General features: G+C 38.0%; 1 protein-coding gene across 1 annotated transcript in view; it reads left to right on the top strand.

Moving 5' to 3' along the window:
- The window catches only part of KCNH5 (potassium voltage-gated channel subfamily H member 5), a 234,971-nt gene that overhangs the window by 60,675 nt on the left and 148,182 nt on the right, over positions 1–26,114 (top strand). Inside the window, exon 7 of the mRNA XM_037501979.1 lies at positions 16,221–16,647. Coding sequence (XP_037357876.1) covers positions 16,221–16,647 — 427 coding nt within the window. The remainder of the gene's footprint in view (positions 1–16,220; positions 16,648–26,114) is intronic.

The raw sequence follows: 26,114 nt of genomic DNA, 5'->3' as shown, positions 1-26,114 counted from the left end.
CTATTTCTTTATTTACTTTTCCTAAACTAGAAAATTCACAGAAACACTGCCCAGTTCACCTAGGAATTGGTTGATTTTTCTTATCAATATGCTTGCCAGGCTGATATTTTTAAGAATAATATTAGGTTCACAACAGAATTGAGAAGAAATACAGTGATTTCCCAGACAGAGTTTGCCCCAACACATGCTAAGCCCTTATCCTCGTCAACATATCTCATCAGAGTGGCAAATTTGTTATCATCAATGTGCCTGCATTAACACACCATTATCATCCAAAGTTCATAGTTTACCTTGGGGTCAACACTTGGTGTACCTTCTCTGGGTTTGAACTCACATAATGACATGTATCCACCATTGTAGTGTCATGTAGCATAGTTTTACTAACCTAAAAATCTTCTGTGCCTTATGTGTACATCCCTTCCTCTCCTGAATCCCTACCAACCACGCAGTCTTTCACTGTTTCCATCATTTTGCCCCTTCCAGACGTCATATAGTTGGGATTATACAGTGGACAGGTTTTTCAGATCGAGTTTTTTCACTTTGTTGTGTGCATTTAAAGTTCCTCCATGTCCTTTCATGGCTGATACCTTATTTATTTTTAGTAGTGAATAATATTCCATTGTCTGGATACATCACCATTAATCTATTCAACTACTAAGGGACATCATGGTTGTTTCTAAGCTTTGGCAATTATGAGTGAAGTTATTAGGAAACTCTATGTGGAGGTTTTTGTGTGAGCATACATTATCAATTTACAGTGTGGGGTAAATACCAAAAATACCAAGAAGTTTAATTGCTAGACCATATGGTAAGATTATGTTCAGTTTTAAAAGAAACTGCCAAACGTCCGAAGTGGCTATACTGTTTTACATTCTACCAGAAGAGAATGTGTTTGTCCATTTCCTCACCAGCATGTGGTGTAATGACTTAGGAAGTACTTTCTCTGCTTCTATCTTCTGAAAGAGATTGTAGAGAAGGCATAATTTCTTCCTTAAATATTTGATAGAATACACCTATGAGCCATATTGGACCTGGTGCTATCTGTTATGGAAGACTATGAATTATTGAATCCATTTGTTTTAATAGTTCTTTTCAAATAGTCTGATATTTTGTTTGAGTTTTAGCAGATTGTGTTTTTGAAGAAATTGGTCTGTTTCATCTAGATTATCAAATTTGTGGGGCTAGATTTGTTCATAGTATTCCTTTATTATCATTATTATTTTATTATTGTCATTGTTATTTAATTTCTATGGCACCTGTAGTCATGTCCTTGCTTTCATTTCTCATATTAAAACTTTGTGTCCTTGTTTTTTTTAGCATGACTAGACACAATGATTTTATTGATCTTCTCAAAGAACAAGCTTTCGGTTTTATTGATTTTCTTTGTCAATTTCCTATTTTCAGTTTCATTGATTTTGCTCCAGTTTTTACTGTCCTTTCTTCTGCATTTCTTGGATTTAATTTACTCTTCTTATTTTAGTTTGCTAAGGTGACAATTTAGGTTATTAATTTCAGATCTTTCTTTTCTAATATATGCCTGTAAGTTATAAATTTCTCTCAAAGCATTTCTTTTACTGCATGTTACAAATTTTGACAATTTTTATTTTCAATTTCATTTAGTTCCAAAAATTTGTTTTAGCTTTTCTTGAGATTTCTTCTTTGACTATATATCTTAGGAAGAGGTATGTTGTTTAATCTCCAAGTATTTTCAGGTTTTCCAACTATCTTTCATTATAGCTTAATAGCAGACATTTTATTATTACTATTCTTTTAAGTTTGTTATGGTGTGTTTTATTGTCCAGAATGTGGTCTATATTGGTTAATGTTCTTTTAGTGTATTAATGTTCTTGAGGAGATTTTTTTATTTTTTTGCTGTTGTGTAAAGTAGTTGAAAGATGCCAATTATATCCAGTTAATCAATAAAGCTGTTGAGTTAATGAGCCCTTACTGATTTTTTGCTTACAAGATGTGACCATTTCAGATAGAGGGAACTGAAGTCTCCAACTATAATAATAGATTCAGTTACTTTTCCTGAGGTTCTGTTTGTTTTTATATCACATACTTTGATGCTTTTGTAAGGTGCATATGCATTAAGGATTGTTATGAATTCTTAGAAAATTGAATTCTTTATCATTATGTAATGCCCCCTTTTATACCTGATAACTTTCTTTGCTCTGAAGACCCCGAGACTGTTACTGCAATATATACTCCTCATGAACTATTTCAGAGGTAATTCTACCTTCTAGGTTTACTTCTACACTTACTAGATTTGGTTTTAGCAACCTTCTTTAAAGAATATTAGCTTCAATTTTAAGTCCTTACACCTCCCAGTTCTGCTCTGCTAAGGAAAGCACCTTTACAAACCCAGTGATTCTAATAATACAAAGCATTTATTTATTTTTTTTTATGAAGATTGGACTAATGTTTTATACACAGTTATCTTTCATTAATAAGCTCAATAGAAGTTGTGTGGGTGCTTATTTGGCGTCGTTTAAGTTTACTTCAAATTAAAAATTAAAATCCAACAATGGTCGGGCCTCCCCTGGTGGCGCAGCGGTTGAGCGCTGGGCTCCCGGCGAGGGTCCCACAAAAAAAAAAAAAAAAAAAATCCAACAATGGCCTTTATTTTTTTTAAAAGGTTTATTCATTTATTTATACAAGAACCGGGGTATAGGCCAGGTGCGCAGGAGGGTGAGAGGATTCACCAGAGACAGAGCAGGGAACAGAACAGGAAGACTGATGGAAATACACTGCTGACGGGAGCAGTGGGCATGACAGGAGAGTTCTGCTGTGCCATGTGGGACCCTTGCTGGCTGGCCGGGATTGAACCGGCACTGCAGAGACTGTGGACAGCTTTACAGCACTGCGCTCAGCCGCCTGCGCCCCCAGGGGAGGCCCCAACAATGATCTTTATAAAACTAAGAATTAGGGACTGTGTCCTTTTCTGGAGGAAACATAGACCACATGCTTCCTTAAGGCAGAGATTCTGTTTTTCTAACATCTTGAATTAGAAGTGCCTGATAGATGTGCTATACTGTATATACTTTTTTTGGGAAGGAATGAGGCATTGAAGCTCACCATATTTCTTCAATATACTAACCTTAAGTTAGTAATGGGGAAGCTAGGGCAAGAGGCCAATAGCCAATATTTGCGATATAACTTTAATTGCTCTAGACTTTCTGCAGAGAATAAGACTTTCTCCTTTGGTCACTCTGCTGACCTCTCCTTTCATGAACATAATCTTTCAGTCAAATGCCATCTTTTTATACATTTTTGGGATTGCCTTAGGCTTTAATTCCTTGAGCTGGGACTTCATATAGGGAACAAACAGCAGTTTTGAACAAATGGATACAAAGGTTTTAAAAAGGCATAGGCACTGAACTCAATATACCTACCTTCTAGATGAAACAATTTGCTTACAAACTGTTAAGGAAGTGACTAAATGAGCAATCAGCATGAGGAAGGAGATGGGGAAAGGATTTAGCGAATGGGTGAGTGTCAGCTCTACGTTCCAGATTGGCCTGGACTTTCAAGTTCGTTTCCAGGTGCGGGTTGGTGGTAAAAGATGTTATAGAGGTTGGGTAGTATATGCAGATTTAAATATGGACATTCTTGTATTTAAACAATTTGGTAAAGTTACAGGAATATATTCTTTTGCATGAATTGTCCAGAGACAAAGCTGTCAGTCTAGCGGAGAGAACTGACTCTGGAAGGACAGGAAGCAGCAATGAAGGTGACAGTGATATTACTTGATTTTGTTGCTTACATGAAAAGAAATTTTTATCTGTACTACTCTTCATTCATGATGAATGCTTCCTATTATTAAACGTTAGGGAATGATTCTGATATAAAGTCAAAGAAGGATGAAATATATTACAGTTTTTACACTATAACCATTCAAAACATGCTTTTCTTAACAGAACATGTACACTTGTACAGAAATTGTTTCTTTACTCTCTTTCTGTGCAGTAATTATCCCTGTGGTTGAGAATATATCATTTCTTCATTCTTCTTCCATCCCTCTCCTTTTGTGTTTTTATTATTTTATTCTGTGATTTCATCTCTGCCTTCATATAACACATACTAACTCATAAGGAGCATGTTTATCTTGATATTAGAATTTGTCATCTTTAAGAAATCTGTTAGACAGTGTAAGTAAAGGGTTAACAAAACTAGTTCTCCTTATACTTGAGAATTTTACCTTTGGTCAACAGTCTTCCTTTATTTTCCTGAGAACTGGAGAAGAAAATATGTTATTTGTGTTTCTAGGCAATATTACTTATATTTTAATAAGACCCCTGCTCTGTAAATTGCGTCTTATTGAATAGAACTTTCAGTGAGCTACAAATAACCTGATGAGGACACTATAGCTTTGTGGTTCCTGGAATGATACAAGTCTGAACATACCCTCTCTGGAACTCTGAAAGCTGTGTCTGTGCTGTGGTCGCAGGTAGTGAGCTAGGTGGAACATGGTTAGGTGTCAAAAGATGAATTCCCCAATACTAGCAATACAATCCACTGACAGAACAAGGCATTGAGTTTAGGATTGGACAAGTTTCAATTATCATGATACAATAGCCCAGGATACGTAGAAACATCAAGATGAGGGTTTTGAGAGAAAAAAATTCAAAGAATATTAGAAGAAAAAACTGTTGATACTTTCTGATAAAGAGTTAAATTGGGAAGATTCTCTAATGAGAAATCAAACTATTTGCCTAGGCGGGATAGTTCTGGAAAAATCTTGGCTAAGGAAACTCTAAGCTAGGAAAACAAAGGAATAGCACAGTTCCATGTTAGCAGAGTAAGTAGGTGTGGTTTTAATTTTGAGTGTCTAAACTGAATGTATTAGACAATTTTTTTTTCTCAATGCTTTTAAGTCAAGGTGGTTCCAGTACCTGCAATTTGAATCTCAGTCACTCACTTCTGAATTTTTCCGTGGGGGGAAGGGTACACAGGGCAATCACTGGACTGTTTCACAGGCCAAATGCCGTGGAAGAGGATGCCTGATGGTGCCTTAGTGATAAGCAATGATGTCTGCCTGTTTCCTCTGAATCTACGGAGAACAAGTGTGGTCTGTGATTGTCTTGTGAATCTGAATGTTTTCTTGTTCAGCATTACAGACAAAATATGGACTACGCAATCAAATGCCTAGTGTATTGTTCCAGAGGATGCTACTTTTCACTGTCATTTGTTTTTGTTTGGGACTTTGTATCAGTAAAAATCAGTCATCTTCTGTTGCATTGTCATTTACACGTAGGATTACTGAGTCATAAATGATCATACTATAAAACTTTTCTTTGTGATATTTTTAAAATAAATTTTATTTTTATATTCCCCATACAATTGCAATCCCCTTATTTTGACCCCAATCCCTCCCCTCCCCACCCCCACCCCCTCATAGACTGTCTCTTGTTCATAGTTGTTTGTTGATTTTGATATTTTCTTTCTTATAGTTATTCTTTTTCCTGGTCCCTTATTTAAGTTTTCTAGATTCCTGCTATGAGTGAGACCATCTGGTATTTTTCTTTTTCTTTCTGGCTTATTTTGCTGAGCATGATCCCTTCTAGCGCCATCCATGTTGCTGCAAATTGCATGTGTTTATCTTTTTTGAATGCTGAGTAATATTCCATGGTGTATATGTACCACATCTTCTTGATCCAGTCATCTATTTTTGGGCATTTGGGTTGTTTCCAAAGATTAGCTATTGTAAAGACTGCTGCTATAAACATAGGGGTGCAGGTGCTCTTTGGAGGCCCTTTTCTTTGTGCTTTTGTATGGTAAACAGTGCAATTGGTTTGGTCACAGTGAATGAAGAGGTCTAGATGACAGGAGGTTGTATAACAACTATTTTAGGATAGTTATAAATTATTAGATTAGCATAATTTTTGCTCAGATATGGTCCTGTTGGAATTTTATAATCAATTGTACTTCTTGTGTTCAATGTTGAAATACAACAATTAAGTTTAATAATAGCACATCTATTTGATTTCACATATGCAGGCAAAAAGAAAGTAATTATATTTAGCAAATAAAATTTCCATGTGCAGAAGCCTGTCAGTGTATATGGTAAACTTTATCACTAGGACTGATCACTTCTGCTCTTTAGTGTGATTTGTAGCTATGTACTTAGATTGACATCTGAGATGTAGTAATGTCAAACAATGTGTGGTATTGGCCCAAGGAGGATTTTCTCTCAGTAATTCTTTAAATGAAAAAAAAAAAAATCCTTGCTTAATTTCATCTATCCATTGTCACAAGAATTATATTGAACTGTTTCTGTATTTTAAATATTTCAGAATCTAGCAGTGAACAGGCAGACAGATCCTTCCTTATCTCTATGGAGCTGTCAAGAGAAATTGCACCAGACACTTGTTAAAAATGGCAAGGAAGAACTTGTTCAATGCTTTTACATTAGTGTTTCAACTCCACTGAAAGAAAAGACAGGGAGGTTGGTCACTGTGATTAGGTCATCTGTGTTTGCTAATTGGTACATCTAAAAGCCAGGTTCCTACCCTCCTACAGAGACTGGGTTAGAGAGGTGCTCTCTTTCTTAATGATTACATTTCAAATGGATGACTCCCAAGTCCTTGAGAAAGATATTTTTGAGTTATAAATAGAGAAAGTCTTTTCCACAAGAAGCATCTAAAACAGTGCATAATTGATATTGCTGAATATAGATGTCTATTCTTTTTTAGCTATTATCTATCTATCTATCTATCTATCTATCTATCTATCTATCTATCTCTATCTATCTATCTATCTATCTATCTATCTATCTATCTATCTATCATCTACCTACCTACCTACCTACCTATCAGCAGCTTTGTTTTGATAAGGATATAAGTAGACTAAAACAGGTGGTATGCATGAGTTATTTAAATTCAGATTGTCTACTGAAGCATGCTAACTAATGCATGAAGTAATTAGGATTTTTTCCCCATAGATATCTTGTGGTAGCATGCTTTGGAGAACTGAATTCTAAAAAGGAAGAAGGCAGAGAAATTTGTTTATCAGCATTAGAGGTTTAGATAAAAAATAAAATTTGTAAATTTCTTTCAGTCTTTAAATTGTATTCTACAAAAGGAAATGGACTCTATAGTCTTTCATGTATAAAATCTATTTAGAATCAGAACCCAGTTCTTATGAAACAGTTTATTATTGTTTTGTGCTTTCTAACCAGTTGCCTGATATGGTACCCATGAAGATTAAGTAACTATTAATTATTAATTATAGCATTAGTACTGGAGATGTCAGAAATTATTTTGAGATATGTATGTATTGGCTACTTTTTTAAAAATTAATTATTCTTTCAATAAATATTTGATGCTTGCTATGTGCCAAAGAATGCTAGGTAGTATGCTAGAAATAAAAGAATGAACAAAGCACAAGATAAGTATATAATCATAAGCAGACAAAGATCATGAAGTGATTGTGGATGGTATATACACAAACACACGCACACACACACATCCATCTAGAATGAGAGGAAAGTTCCCTGAGGAAGCAGTGATTGCTCAGAGATAGAGCTACCTGGGCTAAGCACAGGGGCATAAAAAAATAGCAAGTGCATAAGCCCTATGTTTAAAGGACCATAGCATATTTAAAGAATTGAAAATTGGATGGAGAAAGAGCTTAAAAGTTGAAAGACAAGGTTAGAGTAGTACATAGGGGCCAGACCATAGAGGTCTGTATAAACCAAAGCAGATTTTAGAACAGTAGGAAGCTCCATATGATTTTAAACTAGGAGTGATTTTGAAAAGGTACTTCTTATATAGAGTTCAGAATAGATTGAATGGAGTCAGATAAATGCCTTGAAACTACTAATTTCCATAGTTCAAGGAGAGAGGTGTTGAGGTGGTGAGAGTGTAGGTGGAGAGAAGTGGATACATTTGAGAGATTCAGGAATTAAAGTTAATAGAATTTTAAGATAGGTTGAGTATAGGGGATGTCAGAGAGGGGTGATGAGATTACTTCAGGGTGTCTGATTTGCTTATTCTGCAAAGCACTAGATTGCTGGTACTTACATCTATTTAGGTATTAGAAGAGGACCAGGGACAGGGAGGATGGTGATAGGTAGTAACGGTTTTGTTAAATGGGAGAGATATGGAATGTTTAAATGTCTATTGGAAAGATGTAGGAAGAGGGAGTAGTTGAAGTTTTGAGCAGAGTAGAGAAAGTTTGAGATATAGTAAGTGGATGAGTTCACAAGAAAAATAATAAAATTCCTAGGTAGTTGGAACTTGCTTTGAGATTGATGATGATCAATTTATAATGGACTCAGTATACCCTATTGTATGGCTTCTTGAGCAGTTCTTAACAGAGACATGAAGAAAGTTGATAACTGAGCCAGGATTTGGATTTTAATAGAGATTGTAGTGAAGAGACAGAGAGGTTAAGGAATTCAGAGTGTATGGTGTTATTGAAATTTTGGGGTCACTTAAGAAAGTGGATACCTGAGAGTTAATAGGTTGGGGAAAATAAATCTATCAGTGGACTGGAGGTTCAGTAAGGTTAAACTACTATTGCAGTGGTGTAATCAGATCATCTGGCTCAATGGAGAAGAGGATAGCAAATGGTTCAATTCAAGTCTTCAGAACAGGAACAAGTTTGAATATATGGGAAAGGTCAAATTATGACCATGGGAGTAGGCATCTGAAAAGAACTGGACAGGTTATTGGAGATGAATTGGTCAATAAACAATTATGCAAAGTCATTGGGAGGGTTATCCCAATCTGGATGTTGAAGTCAGGTTGATGGCAAGATTTTAGATGAGTTGAATTTATAAAATACTTAGGAGATGTATGAAGTAATAATGAGTTCTCAATTCTCATGGAATTTTCACTGGTGTATATATATATCCTTGCAAAGCAAAATAGTGACACATTTCTCAATATAAAAGGTAAACAATAAGTTGTAATTGAATATTCAATTTTATTTTACATACCTACATTCTACCTGCTTGAAAAATGTCTTGTTAAAACAGTATCTCTATATCAAGTAGGTATCTGTATTCCCCCATCTTAATTCACATAAGTATGAAACTCTATGCATATAAACGTGTATGTGCTTTTTGCTCATTTAAATCTGCTACCTTTTTTTCCTACATAACAAATAACTCCAAAAATCTGTGGATAATAACAGCCACCATTTTTTAAAAGTCATGAATCTGTAACCTAACTGCATTACTAATGAATTGGGCTAGGTTTGACTTATCTCGGCTAAGCTTGCCTATGCATCTGCCAATGAATGACTGGTCTATGTTGGCTCAGATGGATGACTCAGTGGGCTTTTCTTGTGGTTCCCATCTTCCAGAAACCTAGTCTATCTACTTTACTTGGCAACTGGGCTTGGTTCCAAGACTATGAGTACAGGCACTGTAACTCTATAGGTTAGATACGGAGTCTAACATTTTTTTTGGCCAAACCAAGTCATTAGGCCAACCCAGACCAAGGGATGGGGAAATAGAACCTTTCTCTTGATGGGAGAGATTGCAAAGTCATATTGCTAAGGGGTATGAAGACAGTGAGGGAAATGACCAGCTTTTTTTTTTTTTTTTTGCAAACAAGCAACCATAACATCTTTTGTATGAGAATGCAAGATGTAGGTGAAAAGCCATAAAATTATATATTAAAAATCGGTATTTGCACTCTATCACCCCCCCCCTCTTAATTTCGTGTGTCCTTGAACAGGAAAGAAAGTTTTCTGTTTATAAAGCCAGAAAGGAAGAAGGTAGAAAAGATATTGGCAGCACTATTGGTCTGCTGTCATTAGTGGGGATCAAATGAGAGAAATGAGTTGAATTTTAAATGACTGTCATTGTAAGATAATTATTTTTGTGCTAGTAACAACCCACATCTCTTAAATATGGGAATACACACACACACACACACACACACACAAATCTTGAAGAGTTAGAAAAACAAAGCTCTCTCCTGGATTTTTTTTTCCAGGCTACTATGGCCTGAGGGGCTTGTCAAGTAAGGGAATTGTTTAGAAAGGTGGAATACTGGAACCCCAGGGACTCTGTGTTTGGAGCTCAGAGGCTGGGATAGAGACAGAAAGTCACTGGAGTGCACAGTTGGGCTCAGAAGGATTGGACAATGTGGAGTGAAATGAAGCAGAAAACGAATGAGTAGTAAAACTTGGATGAGTCTAGAATCAAGAAGTTGTTATAAAAATGACAGTAGTTCAGAAGGAGGGCATTTTTTGAGGATTTGCTTGTAGGTGTCCATTGTTACCATGTGGGTAAAGTAATTTCTAACAAGGAATGAAATACAATTTGTAGCCCAATAATCGAAAAGGTACAGGGTGAGTTGTAAAATAAGAAACATCTCTTCTTTTACACACACTGTTAAATTTTTTTAAAGATTTATTTTATTTATACAAGAACTGGGGTACAGGCCAGATGCATGGGAGGGTGAGAGGATTTACCAGAGATAGAGCGGGGAACAGAACAGGCAGGCTGAAGAAATACACTGCTGAGGGGAGCAGCGGACGAGACAGGAGAGGTCTGCTTGTCATGTGGGTTGCTCCGAGGCCAGCGGGGATCAAACTGGCACTGCAGAGGTGGTGGACAGCCTCACAGTGCTGCCCTCAACTGCCTGCGCCACCAGGGAGTCCCCTTATTTTACATATACTGTTGAATGTAACTCTGATGGCAGATGATACGGGAGAGAGCATTCATCTGCACTGTGTACTGTGGTGAAATGCTAACCTAACGACAAAGCAGTGACTATTGGGCTTTCCATAACTTTTTTCTTAATGTTTAAAAATAACATGTTTAAAGTAAATTACACCAACCTTAAGTGTAACATTCAAGGAATTTTCATAAAGTATACATCTCTAGTAATTACTAGCCATATTAAGAAACAGATTATTGCCAGATTATTACTGTAGAGGATTCAGGGGAATAGGATCACACCTCCTCAGATGTGCATCACCACACCCCACCCACCACTGTGTCCCTTTGCCATAGGCCGTTGGGGTCCTCCCCACTTTGCTCCTACCCCCCACTCTCAGTTCCACTTGCTTATAAACTCTTTGTGAGTGGAATCATGCAGCACAAATTCATTTATGTCTGGTCTCTTTTGCTCAATATAATGCTTTTAGATTCATTACTCTTTTTTGCATATAGTTCTAGTCTGTTCATGTTCATTTTTGGATAGTATTCCATTAAGTGAATATGTGATAATATATTCATTTTCCTGGAGATGGACACTAGAATTGTGTCCAGTTTTAAGTACTTCCTCATATTTTAAAACCAAGTCATCTTACTCTCAATCCTGATTTTTATGATTGCCAGAAATCATAATTAATGATACAAAAGATTAGAGAATGAGTTTGTGAAAAAAATTCAAATAAATTAGATTTTCCTACTTGGGTATTATTAATTTTAAATAACAGTTTATGGATTTCTCATACACTAGTATATTGTGGACAAATTCAAGGGTAAATCTTGGGATTATGTTTGGGAGCAAAAAGTAGTTTGGTTTGACCTGAGCCCTATTGCTATTGCAAAGGAATTGTAGACAGGATTGTGGACCTCGAAGACCTTCAGAAGACATTGTATTTAATCTAATGTCTATAAGACTCTGTAGAATAGGATCAATCCTGCTTTATAGGAAGATTAATATTGTAGTGATTATTAATATTACAGTGATGACAGGAAGGCTCAACAACACTTTGTTCTTATGGGAAATGCACTAAGAATCCAAAGGATTAGACCTGAGAAATGCTTCCATTCCTTCCTTGTATGACTTGGGACAAGTCTTTTAACCTTATATGACCAATGGAGGCAGAAATGCTGCTATTATGAGGATGAAATGAGGTGGTTCAGACTCGATAGAAATCTAGGGCTTCCAGAGACTGCATTGTAGGCCACTGCTGTGCCTGTTGGGTGTAAGGGAGTGACTAGGTATTTACTTTCCTTCACTCAGTCATGTAGAAAATACACGTTTCAGCTACTAATGAGACACTGATGTGCTAAGTTAAATTATACATTATGCTTAGATACAGTGAACTTCCGAGTGAGTCAGGAAGTGATTAGGAGCAAGGGGACTGGAGTCTGACTGCTTGTTTTTGAATCTTGGCACCTTTTTTTAGTAGCTGCATGAACATAGTCAAACTCCTTCACCTCTTCTGGGCTATGTTTTTGTATTGAAACCTACCAAATAGGATTATTAACAAAATTAAACTTTATATATAAAACTCTTGGAACAATATCACAATCACCTTGGTTGTCTTTTCTAAGTAGCAATGAGTGAGTGATCTTGCTTTCTGGTTGGTTTACTGAGTGGAAGTGTAGTTACAGGCTTGCTGAAATTTTTGTTGTGTTCTTCTATCCCTGCAGGTCCAACTATGATTCAGGTCACCTACTTTAGGATTCTGCAGAATGAGCTCAATGCTCATGTCCTGTGTATTTGAGCTCTGTCCCTGTCTCCTTTTTTCCATTTCCTTTTGCCTTTCCTATTCCAGTCCTCTTGAATATATTCTTTGTATCTCCTACAAGTGTGTTCTGGAAAGGGGAGAAGCTAAGGATAATTTATCTTTCATGTTAGATGCCATACCTCTATTAATGCAGCTCAAAGTCTCATTGTCTGTCTTCTTGCCCACATTATGTTGTTCAATCATATTTTGTTTATTACTAAGTGAAGCTCTCCAAGTTAACCTCACTCACATTTTCTTTTGTTAAAAAAACTTTTTTTGTTTTATATTGAATGTATTGATGGCTTACTATATGATAAACTTTGTAATTAACACTAGATATACTTGAGAGGTTTCGAGTTTCCTGGATGTCATACATGCTCATGTATGAACTGTAAGAACTGTTAACAGATCTGCATAATACCAGGGAAGGTCACCTAACTGATGGTGGGGGAGAAGGAGAGAGTATGGTAGAGCAGATGCTGGGTGGAGGGAGCTGTCCAAATACACATGGAGCAAGGAATATTCATCATATACTATTAGTAAGGCTGAGGCCACCAAGAAGGTTGTGGGGGTGGGGGTTGGGGGTAGGGGAAAGAGGAAGAACCCTTTAAGCAAAAGGAACAACTTATAATGTGGCATAAAGCAGCTGTAGGAACTAAGCCAAGATGAGTCTGGCAGGAGTCCAGAGAGCACGAGGAAGAGTTTGTGGGAGTGATGCTTACCAGGTAGAAAGGTGCCAGGTCCTATAGGGCTCTGTGTGTCATAGTAGGGGGTTGGTACTTAATCCTATAGTTAACTAGCTACCATTAACGATTTTAGAAGAGAGAGGGACGTGATTAAATATATGAGATCTAAAAATTAGCATGCTGGTAGCCTATATACTGTGATCTGTGAATTAAATGGCGTGAGAATAGAGGTTGGGTGGCTGATGGAGAGGCTATTCCTGTCACAAAACTGAGAAAAATCATGAGGTCATAACCAAGGCTTGACTTTAGGACTAGGAAGGAAGGGAAATTTTGGAGAAGTTTATTAGTATATATTTGGAGCACTTACTCAGGCACTTTGAACTGTGAGAACCAAAGGGCTTGATTGCTGGCCTGATGCTGCAGGGAAAGGGAGGAGTTCAGGCATAGCCCCAGAGCTGAGAGGCTGGGTAGAGAAAAATGTCATTTACACATCAGGAGAGTAGCAGATGGAGAACTGATTCAGGAGAAGCAAAAGGTTCCATTTTGGACCTTACCTTCTGAACACCTCTGGTATATCTAAATGGAAATGTATCACAGTTGTTTGGCTCTATATCAGGAACTGGGGAAACAGTTTTGTGCTGAGAAGTGGGTCTGTGAATGAATCATCCATATAGAGAAGCCAGTTGAAACATGGAAATGCAGTCAATCAACCACAAGGGGACCAAGGGTGATTGATCATGATGAGAATCCTAATATATTATAGAAGCATGAAGAAAGTAGCTCTAGAAAATGATTTTGGAGATATCTGCTGGGGACCTGGTTAAAGCCCAGGAGAAAGGGGTGTTAACAGACTCCATCACAGAGAAATTGCAATGCTTGGAAAGTATTTTGTACTATTTAAGTGGTGGTAAACATGGCTACAGAAAATATTTGCTTTGGTTGAGTGGACTCGTGACCAGGTTTCTTTGGAGGGGGGTGCAAGTCACCTGCTTTGGGAGAGTTCTAAGTTAGAGGTCCTGCCACCATTTGGAGTTAATTCTAGTAGACTCTGATTCTTAGCATTCCAGTTGAGATTTGTGACTGTATTTTAGGTTGAGTGGAGATCAAGCTTTCCTTTCTATTTTTCCTTCTTTCTGTTTTGTGAGAAAAGAATGCTGGTAGAAATGATTTTTTCTCTGCAGTATTTAAATGGAAGTACCACAGTTACTTTAAAAAATTGAGTTAGAGCCTCCCTCGTGGTGCAGGTGTTTGAGCACCGCTCTGTAAAGCTGTCCGCAGCCTCTGCAGTGCGGGTTCAATCCCAGCCAACCGGCGAGAATCCCTCATGGTGCAGCAGACCTCTCCTGTCTCGCCCACTGCTCCCCTCAGCAGTGTATTTCGTTAGTCTGCCTGTTCTGTTCCCTGCTTTGTCTCCGGTGAATCCTCTCACCCTCCCGCGCATCTGGCCTGTACCCCAGTTCTTGTATAAAAATAAATAAATCTTTAAAAAAAAATTGAGTTAACCAAAGAATACCATTTATAACAATACTGCTATTTATTTTTAAATTTTACTCTGTTTGAACTTTTCTTGCCTTTTGGCTGTGTTTCTTTAGAGCCAGGCTAGGCATTTTTATCTTACTGTCCCTCAGAGTCTAGCCCAGAGAAGTTCTCAATAAGTGCTTACGGCTGTCTTTGTTGTTCACGACTGCATAGTTCCGTCTCGAGAGCTTCCAAACTGTTGAATCTTTTCACCCTTCAACATCTCATGTCACTGAGTTGTGCCAATTCATCTTTTGAATTTTATTAATGCTGCTCTCTTGAACTGCCAAAAGTTTAATACCTCCCCCGCCCCCTTTGAGTGTTCAAATGAAATGAGAATTTAAGACTGTCTGTATGCACAGCAGTTGAGTGTAGAAATGGAAATGAAGCCAGGCTTACAGATATCCAGGTTGAGACAGAAAACTCTCAGGATGCTCCTGCTGCTCTTCCTCTTCCAGAAGGTCTCCTGTGTCTCTTGCCCTCCCCCTGCATTCATTACCATACAGATAGCACCATCAAATGCATTTTTAACCTTTTTCACCTTGTCAAGAATTTTATGATGCCATAATTAGAGTCTTATTAATGTAACATCTGTTCCACTACACCAACCAATTCCTCCTGTTGGTCAGAATTTAGCTCAGAGTTAGTTCTGATAGATTCCCCTGTGGGAGACAGAATTAGCATGAAGGAAGTCACGGACTCTGTGGGACTGGGAGGTGACAATCAGCTGAGAGGCGTCCAGGATCACTGCACTGTCTTACCTCCCAGCATCAGGACTGCAGTTACCCTATTTGCTGGTGGCTTATTATATCCTTCCAAATGAAGGAACTCTGAGATCTTCCTTGATTGAAGAAAAGTCTATGCTGTTTCCATTTGGATGATGCTATATTTGATGTTTGAAATGTCTCAACAAGATATAAATTTTCTTGCTGCTGTTCCCTTATGGCATACTTTTCTATGACTGTTGAGAGGGTTTACTAGGTTATATTCCACACCAGGCTCAACTCTTTTCACTTTTCCAGAGCTCTCCAGATTTAGTGCTTGTCAAGTGACAGCAGGTAGTGGAGCCAGCAATGACATGTGCTCCTTCTCACATGTACCAAATATTTTCCTGTTTGCTCCAAGTAAGATTGGGATTCCTTTTTCAGAAGTTTTGCTGTTTGTAACTATTATAAATTTTTATTATTAAATCTTTTAGAGCAGTCGGGAAGTTTTATAGGAAGAAGAAATAAAAGATCTGAATGTACCACCCTATTTCTCTCCTCTCTGTATTGCTTTTAAGCAGTTTTCTTCTTTAGTGTTTCCCTGTGATATTTACATTACACTTAAGAGATAAATTGGGTTTACCCCAAGGAAAAGTTGTTTTATTTAATAGTTCACAAATATTTCAGGGTGGGAGGGAATCTGATTTTTAAAAATTCCTATTATTTCAGCCATTTTTTGCTGACTTATATTCATAGTTATGAGTTGTATTATGTGTATGTTCTTAGTATATAAATGGGTGTTAAAGTTCATGAAATGAGCTATTGTTTTGTTTCTTAAGTCTTTTCTTTCCTAAAAATGTCCCATCATTTCTTTTCTTTTATTCAGGGCATCAGCAGTCTCTTCAGTTCGTTAAAAGTGGTGCGTCTCTTGCGACTGGGTCGCGTTGCTAGGAAATTGGACCATTACTTGGAGTATGGAGCCGCTGTCCTTGTGCTCCTGGTGTGTGTGTTTGGTCTCGTTGCCCACTGGCTGGCTTGTATCTGGTACAGCATCGGGGACTACGAGGTCATCGATGAAGTCACGAACACCATCCAAATAGACAGCTGGCTCTACCAGTTGGCCTTGAGCATTGGGACTCCATACCGATATAACACCAGTGCAGGGATCTGGGAAGGAGGCCCCAGCAAGGATTCACTCTACGTGTCCTCTCTCTACTTTACCATGACAAGCCTTACAACCATAGGATTTGGAAACATAGCTCCTACCACAGATGTGGAGAAGATGTTTTCGGTGGCCATGATGATGGTTGGCTGTAAGTACCTTCTGAAAAATGTTTTATTTGATTCACTTTCTTGGTGTGGCAGTTTTTTAGATTACAATCTCTGGCAGGTGAAAGTGAAATTGCTTTGTGTTCAGATGGTGTTTAACCCATGTCATTTGCATTGATTTAATTTTTAATTTAGCCTTGGAAAATAGAATTGCAAAATAATACATTTTACTTTTTAGGATATATTAACACATGAACAACAGTGTGGATAGAATGTTATAAAAATCAGAATAGGAACTCAGGGATTTAATTCTGTTCACAGTGTTGTACCTGGTATAGCTTTTTTCAAGGGAGACCAGCAACTAGACAGGCGGCATCTGGCACAGTCCATTGTTTTTCTTGGCAATGCATTACGTTTTAAAAATGCAGATGGCTTGGATGTGAGATGCATAGTTTAGAAAATATTTTACTTAATAAATGAATTCCTGAATTCAGGAATTTATGCAGGTTTTAAAAATTAAAACTGGTAAAATGGTTATAAATCTAAGGTCCATTATAAACATGCTAGGTTATATATGTATCTATTTGAGAGAATGTAAGGATTGGTAGATATAAATCTGTTTGACAATGACAAGAATCTCTAGAATTTAGCATGCATGCTTAGAATATTAAATGTCTTGATGTTGTTCTTGTATGGAGAGTGGTCTTCAAAGGGACCAAAAACTGCATGTCTTACTGTCAGATTGAGATTGGATCTTATTAGGGGCCTCCCTGGTGGTGCAAGGGGTTAAGATGCAACCTATGAAGGTATCTGCAGCCACTGCAATATGAGTTTGATCCCTAGCTAGGGAGGTGAACCACATGGCGCAGCAGATTTCTCGGGACTTGCCCGCTGCTCCCCTGAGCAGTGTATTTCAGTCAATCTGCCTTTTCTGTTCCTCACTCTGTCTTTGGTGAATTTCCTCACCCACCCCTCCCACACCTTTGGCCTGTGCTCCAGTTCTTGTATGCATAAATAGTCTTAAAAAAGAGAGAGATTGGGCCTCCCCGGTGGTGCAGCAGGTTGAGTGCAGCGCTGTGGAGTTGTCCTCAGCCTCTGCAGCGCGGGTTTGATTCCCAGTCTTCTAGGGACATAACCACATGGTATGGCAGACCTCTCCTGTCTCACCCACTGCTCACCTCAGCAGTGTTTTTGGTCTATCTGCCTGTTCTGCTCCTTGGTCTGTATGCCTGTTCTGTTCCCTGTTCTGTCTCTGGTGAATTCTCTCACCCTCCCGTGCCTCTGGCTTGTACCCCAGTTCTTGTATAAATAAATTAATTTTTTTTAATAAAAAAGAGTGATTGGATCATATCAAGCAGAACATAAAGGAACTATGTACCAAACAACCTCAGTACCAATCACCCTTATCCTATGCCCTTTATCCTTTGTCTTCATTGAACCTACCAAGTTCCAAAGTCACATTCACAGTGTTTCTTTTTCCTCGGAATGCAAATTCCATAGGAGCAGAACTTTTGCCTGTCTTGTGATTTTTTTTTTTTGGCTCCTGTATACCCAACCACTGAAAGATTCTTAATGCCATAATCAATCTAAATTTATTTTATGAATTAATGAATTTGAAGATGTCCCTGATGGTCATCATAAGGATCTACCCCATTAGGTCTTGATTTTTTTTAAAATTTATTTAATTTATTTATGCATACAAGAACTGAGGTATAAGCCAGAGGTATGTGGTGGGGTGGGAAAGAAGATTCACCAGAGACAGAGTGGGGAGCAGAACAGGCAGATTGACTGAAATACACTGCTGAGGAGACAAGCGGGTGAGACAGGAGAGGTCTGCTGTGCCGTCTGGGTTAGCTCTCCGGTCAGGGATTGAACTCCTGCTGCAGAGGCTGCTGATAGCTTCATAGTGCTGAGGCCCCTTGTGCCATTATGGAGGCCCCCCATTAAGTATTTCATGAAGATACACACCAGGAAAATGCACACTGAATTTTGCCATTTCCTTTTTTTGAAAGCCAAGGTGACTCCACTATCACTGTGTGATACCTTCAATTGGTATCCTCCAACCCAAAGTCTCTAAGATGCAAGAGGCTAGTTAGTCAGTGCAAGCACCAACCATCCTTTCTCTCCCTTTTTGCTACCTGCTTTTTGAATCTACCTATGTTGGAAATTTTTAATTCAGTAGAATTTTCAGGACTTTACTTAGGTCAGAGTTGGGTTCACTCCTTGACGTCCTGTATTGCCAAATTACACTTATATTGAAATTTCTTTCTTTTCTCTTCTTTCCCTTCTCTTCAGTTCTTATCTTGATTTCAACATGAAGGTTTTAAAGTCAGTCTTTTGCCTTCACTGTCTCCTTTCAGCATCTGAGCACGAGTTTTCTTTGTACACAAATCAATTTTGACATTTTTTGCCTGTTTATTTTGGTTTTTCTTTGTATATCTCTTAACAAGTGCAGTTTCTATAGCCAGAATTTTCCAGGGAGATGCCTTTTAATTTCCTTTCAGCCCTCAATTCCTTAGTAATTTCATTGTATATTTCCTTTGTAGCAATCCAAGAAGATGGTAGAAAACTTTCAAGACCCATGAATTGTTAAGTATCCCCCTAAAATTCTAAAATTTATTAGCCACACATGCCTAAAAGTCTCTGCCAAAGATGGCTGTTGCAGCTGTTTAAAAATTTTAGTCTGTTTCCCTTCTACAATAACACCAAGGGAAATAAACACAAACCACCAGTTTTCCCAGAACCCAAATGTGTTATCAGCCATAGACCTTGCCCATGGTTTAGGGGTGTGTGTGTGTGTGTGTGTGTGTGTGTGTATGTGTGTGTGTGAAGGGAGGGATGGAAGAGGAAACTAAAAAACAGAAAGGTTCCTGTTTTAATTGTGCTGGATTCCAGTCAATCTGTGCTGTTGGAGAAGCATCACTTGTAACCTTCTGAATCAATAAGTGAGAAAAATGTTTTATCAGAATAGGTTGATGGTGACCAGCTGCCGGTATTCGGTTAAGAACAGTTATCCCTACCTGTCAATGATTGCCTCTTCTTTCCAGAGAAAATCATCTGAAATAATCATGCTGCGTCCTTGCTGAGCCCTCTTTTTTTCGAATGGCCTTTCCTCTCTGACTGTAGCTTCTTTCCTGTCTACTGCTGAATTACATCAGGACTCCTAGGTAGACACATGGTCTTACGGTTCTTCTTATTGATAGCGAATCTTCAAACAAAATTTATTACTATGAACTCCCTTCCATCCCAGTTGCCATGTTCCCTCTGATGCTTTCTATGTCAGCAAGGTCAGGGGAATTTTCATACTTGCTAGGAATTTCTTAGACTTCAATCCTGTGTTTCCTTGTGTGCTCAAGTTGAAAAATCTTCTGCTGAGATTCCACACATTGGAAAGGCTTTTTTTTTTTCTTTTTTTTTTTTTTCATTTCAGCATATGTCTACCATCATGCCTTCTCAGCCTCAGATTTGTCTTTGCTCAGTTTCAACATGCTTTCTGCCTTGAGTGAATTCCATGGCCCTGGTAGCAGCCACTACTTCCCCAGGAGAGACCTCTCATTCGCATTCTTGTTTCTGTCCACTCATGAATGAGCTTGACTACTCTGCTGACATTCATGAAATTCACTACCAAAGGACTTTTGTGAAAGAGAATATGTTCTGCAGTTTAATTCTGCAGCTGTTGTGGAAAACAGCATACTTTTTTTCCTTTTAGATCAAGATGTGGGCAATCTCTGCTAATTTGCCTAGTTAGTACTTAATGATGCCCTCCTGAAATGTTTTCTAACCCATTTCATTTATACATTCTTATTATTCAGCCCCTACTAATTTTTTCTTTTTCCCCAAAGATTAGCAGATTGACTAGTTTTGTTCTGTTTAGGAAGCACCTTAGTACACCGATGATTTGTTTTTATGAATATCAGTATGGAATTTTTCTGATATGATTATCCTTTTATCTTAATTTATTTTTATGAATCCTCTTCTAAAGATTTATTAAGGAAGTGATTGCTTACTGGGTTCTTTCTTCATTACTAAACAATCACATAAATTGTATTTGGTTTAACCCAATCATTATAAAAGACTATAATTTGTATTTTTTCATAAACATCTATAAAAATGAGACATATAAAAATATGCTTCATCAACTTTTTCCCATATATAATTTTTGTGCCTTTATAATTTATCTCTCTCTCTCCCATATCTCTACATATTTTGCTTGTTTTAATACACTACCAAATATTCAGTACGTTGGTAAATAGATAGACAACACATTTCAAAGGGTTATAAGGCTGGACTTTGGGTGTTTATTTTATGAAAAACCGTTTTTTTTTTACATTTCCACGTTGCCTGCTTGCAAAAATGAGGCAACCTTACTTTCGTGGTATGTGAATATCAGAATCTGTGATGCCGTGCAAACCAAGTGTTTATAAGGTGAAAGAAAGCAACACTGAAAAGTATGGTTATGAAAATTGCTGAGGTAGAATTGTTAGACAGGAAATACAGTCATAATAATGCTTACCTGCACTTTTTAGGAGTAATTGATGATTGCTCAAGCAGTCTAAGAACTTTCTGTAAGTGACTGATATGGTTTATAATGCAGTAGATAAGTGGGTTAGCCCATTTAGAAGCATAGCAGCACACTGCCAGTGGAATATGCATGAAGGGAAATTTGAACCTCCATGTGGGTGTTTTGGTGCCACTAGGGAGCACTTAGCTCATACTGGTCACTCACCATCATGCAGAGGAGACTGATTCCACGTATCATATTCTCCAGTTGATAAACTCATTTAACCTCCTCTGTTGGGGTCAGATAAAGCCATGCTGAGACTCTGGGCATTGCCCTTATACCTTTCCACTGGAAAAGGAAATAAATAGAAGATGATGAGACTCAGAGACTAGGAAATTGTAGACTAAGTTGAGGGAAAAGGCCTGTGTGTGTCCTTGGAGAGTCTTTGCTTCTGTCTGGGTTTGAATGTTTTCAGTTGTGAAATACAGGAATTGAATTCAGTGACTTTTTAAGCTACTTTCGGTGTTGACATTCTACATATCTTGGATTCCGTTAGTACACTTATGGTACTTTCCATAAAATTGGGCTGGTTATTGGAGATAAGGTTAATGTGGTGAAGGAAAAGATGTCACTTAACAGTTTTAATGTGTATTGCAAGGTGCTTTGTGGACAAGAAGATGTATTTTGTATGGAATATGTTCTGTAGAGTTACGAGTGGGGATAGTTAAGGAGACAAGAAAATATGCTCTTAGATAGAGAAATCCTTTTCTATACAGAAATTAGGCAGCTAGGAAAGAAAAATGAAAAACATTTGCCTCAGGACATAGGAATGGGGTGCAGGGAGACATCTGTATGACCTGCCAGTCAGGACTCAGAAGGATGTTTGGCCCAGATGGATGTCCAGGCGGGCTTAAGAGTAAGTTATCTTTTTTCAAAATTAAAAAAAAAATTCTCTATAAATCATAATGCGAGACTTCAGGTGACTGATAAAATATTAAGTTATATGTTAAACATTTTTTTGTCCTTGTTGTGGTGTAGATAAGAAATGGAGTGTGAATATGCTGATTTTCATTTCTGGTTTTAGTTTTAGCCAGATGGAGAGAGCTTAAAGCATAATGTTTATTTTGGAAACTGGGTCAATTCTTTGTGCCTCTTTACCCCTACTTGTATAAAACTCTCTCTCTCTCTCTCTTTTTTTGCTTTTCTTTAATGAGTTGAGTGTCCCATGAGGAAAAATATTTTGTTGAGCCTGCCCAAAGTTCAGAGTTACAGGTACTTCCTTTTTTTGTGGTTTAGTGATTCCTGGTGTATAGTCCAGTCATTAGAAAAGAATTATGTGAGGTGCATGTTATTTCCTGTTTCTTTTTCAAAATAGAACTTGTATCTTTTTCAGGAATGTTCTTTTCTATGCTTGTTTCTTTTTATGCCCAGTCACATTTTCACAAAGCCTCTCAGATTCTATAAAGGTTGTGTTTTCCCAGAAAGTAACAAGAATTTTTTTCACTATTAACTACCTATTAACTAGCTTGGCCTCTTTGCAAGGTCGCTGTGTCACTTAAAATTATTTAATTCATTTAGCATTGAGCTAGGAGTGCTGGTAGGTGTTGGTATTAGGTATATACACTGGATATTTCCCCATCTTCCAGAAGTGAATGGTACAGGGAGTGCTGGACAAGAAAATCACTGAATTGTCTCATTCTTTCTACCCCCAAACCCATATTCATCTCCATTTCCAACCTCTTCTCTACCCCCTCTTCATACTCATTTGTATGCTGTCCTCAGCCCCATCTCCTTTCCCACGTCCACCCCCATCTCCACTCCCATCCCCATCTCGGTCCTGCCCCCATGTCCATCTCCCCCTCTATCTCCATGCCCACCCCATTTCCATCCCATTATTCACCCCCCTCTCCATTCACATCTCCACCTCCATCTTCACCTATCCCCATGGCCATCTCCATCATAATACCAAAAAAAAACAAAACAAAACAGAGAAATGAAGTAGGATTTAGGTACTTTCCAAGTAAAGAGAATATTTGTGAAAAAATACAGAAATGAAACCATTTGGTCTTTTGGGGTGGAATATACACTATTTCACTTTGTCTTTAATGGAAATCAGTTATTGAAGAGGATGAAGGAAGGAACTAGGATGTCAGTGACTTGTATACATTGATGAGGATGTTGTATTTTATACAAAAAGTTGTGGCATAAATAAGACTTTTATTCTTCGACGTTGAAGATGAATTGGAGGAGATAAAGGCTATGGGAAGAGAAACCAGCTAGAAGGTTGCTGCTGTAACTAGGAAGATGTAATTTGAGGCTGGCACAGGTTTAGAATTGGAAATTTATTTTTCCTGTAGGCTCGCATAGTAATTATAGGGTCTCTGTTGCAACTACTCACCCCTGCAGTTGTAGTTCTAAAGCAGCCACAGACAGTATATAAAAAATGAGCATAGTTGTTTTCCAACAAGGCTTCCAACAGGTGGCAAGCCAGATTCAGCATGTGTGCTGTGGTTTCCCATAGCCTAGCTTAGACAACTTGGTTTGTGAAAAGACCATGGACTTTAGAGTCAGACAATCCTAGGTTCAGTTTTTTTTTTTTTATCACTTGTTGGATATTTACCAAAATTATCTAAACCATCATCTGTAAAATGGACATAATCATCCTTACCTTGCAGATTTATTTGAAATACTCAAGAAGAGATTTTATATAACATTCCTGAAACATTTAAATTGTTATTGGTGAATGAATGTGCGGGATAATGTAGAATGAAGAGTTCCAAGGACTTCTGGCTAAGTCAACTGAAAGAATGAGCAGGTATAACTGGGAGGAAAAGGATGATTACTTTTGGGAAATGTTCATTGTGAGGCTGTTATAGTTGTAGCTTGGGCTTCTAGGGATGTAAGGCAGTGAGAGATCTTGAGGAGTCAGTGTGGAGAGAGTAACTGAAGTCCAGACAGTGCAGGGTTGAATCAGAAATGAGCTGGAGGAAGGAGAGTCACAGAGGGATGAAGAAGACAACCCAGAGGGACAGAAAGGAAACATGGCTCCTGGAGAAAGTTCATTGCTAACATAGGAGTAGAGAATGCCAAGGAAGAGGGTGGAAAACTAAAATAAGTGGGGCAGAGACTCAAGAGAGATCTGGTTGGCATTAAGAGGCCATTGGTGAGTAGCTTCATTGAGAGTTAAAGGGAGTGAACCACAGGTAAAATTTGACTTTATGAGAGTAAAACCATTTTTTTTTCCTTATGCGAAAGAAAATAATTTTATTAGTAGCCATTAATCTAGTACTGGTGAAACAGTACAAAAGACACTTAAAACAGAGTTAAAACAGGATCAAATAGATTATGATTATACACTCTTTTTCACTGACAATGAAACTTTCAACTTCAAAAAAGTGTATTTGCATTTGATTATTAAAGGGATTACACAGACATGGAGTCTTCCTTTTGTGTTAAAAAATGGAGCGCAAAATTGGCCTCGAGAGAAGTTCTAATGAACTCCCATTTTCCAAGAATAAGTATTTTAGTTAGGGGAGATTTTTATTTATTGATGACTTCCAGATTATCTGGTGACCTTCTGATATATTTAGTTTGCTTTCCCATGAATGTGTATATTGCCAGGGACAGTTTGGTACCCAGTAGGTAAAATGGGGCTCTGCTATAAAAAACTTGGAGGACTTACATGATCCTTACATATGCAGCATCGAGAATCAGTTGACATATGACTTTAGTTTTGGTGGAAACAAAATACTTGGAAAAACTTTCCACAGGTTGAAAGACTAAGAAATCCACTGATGAATAGATTTAGAACTTGTTAATAAATGTCAAGCCCAAAGGCCTAAAAAGGATTTAAGAATTACTTTGGTGTATGTCCAGAGAGGGAATTTTCTTTGCAATGATTTCTAAGCCACTTCCTACATTTTTAATTTTTATATAAATTGTGATGACTTGTTTAGATCTCCTTGGGAATTCAGGAGCCACGCTTCTCTCTGAAGCGATCTCTGACATTACCCTTTTAGATCTTGTTTTCATTAAAGTTGAATTTAGGTATGACAATCCCCAGAAGTCTTAGTCTGTGAAAATCTAAATTAGGTGATTATTGATTTAATGAATGCAAGGGAAGGACACTTAAATTCATGCCTTTTGGAATCAGTCTGGTGTTGACTCTTCTACCGAGATTGGGGGATGGGAACCCTATGCCTGGAGAGTACTTGCATTGAGCTTCCTATGAGGTTTGCCTGTCAGTTTCCTTATTGAAAGGTCCTGAAGGAAAGCTTCCCCATCTCCCTTCCCTTACGAGAGTTTTCTTCTACCCTCAGCCCCTAACAATCCACCACGTCCAAACAAACCCTTGTCCTTTTGCTGCACCACACCCTAAAAAAAATCCCAATCTGGATTCTACTTGCCTTTTCTGCTCCTGCTCCAGGGCTTAGCCAGGGTAAACCATCCAGTCATGTGAACAGGTGGCACGGAAATGCATGGCTTGCAATCTGATGAATCTTCACTTATTTTAGGTCATCTCCCTGTCACATTTTGCTGAGCAGCTATTCTTGTGAACTCTCACATGTTTTCTTCCCACCTCTTCAAAACCTATGACCTCCCTTTTTCATCTTGGCAGATGGCCTTTTATTTCTCAGAAAAAGAAAGCAAAGCTGGAGCAGATGTGCATTTCCTTCTGTTCCTGACCCTCCTCTTGCAAAGACAGACTAGAGGAGGCAGCAGGGAGGGGTAAGAATGCCAGACCTCACAGGACCTTGTAGGCCAAAGTCATGGCTTTTCTTCTGAGTCAGATGGGAAGACTTTTAAGGGTTTTAGGTTAAAGAGTGGCATCATCTGCCTTGGGTTTTGCTAACAGTAAGCTGGCTGCTGCTGTGTGGAAAATAAACTATGAGGGCTCAAGGATGGAAGAGGGGGAACAGTTGAATAGTCATGGTGATAGATGATGGGAATAGTAGTTAAAGTTTGATTTCAGAAAACTGGTTAGTAACCATAAAATATGAGAGTAGGGGA

The sequence above is a fragment of the Talpa occidentalis genome, unplaced genomic scaffold (genome assembly GCF_014898055.3).
Source record: "Talpa occidentalis isolate TD23 unplaced genomic scaffold, MPIMG_talOcc4v2.1 talOcc4.11, whole genome shotgun sequence".
In the NCBI taxonomy this organism is placed as follows: domain Eukaryota; kingdom Metazoa; phylum Chordata; class Mammalia; order Eulipotyphla; family Talpidae; genus Talpa; species Talpa occidentalis.
This window is presented reverse-complemented; position numbering and strand designations above follow the sequence as displayed.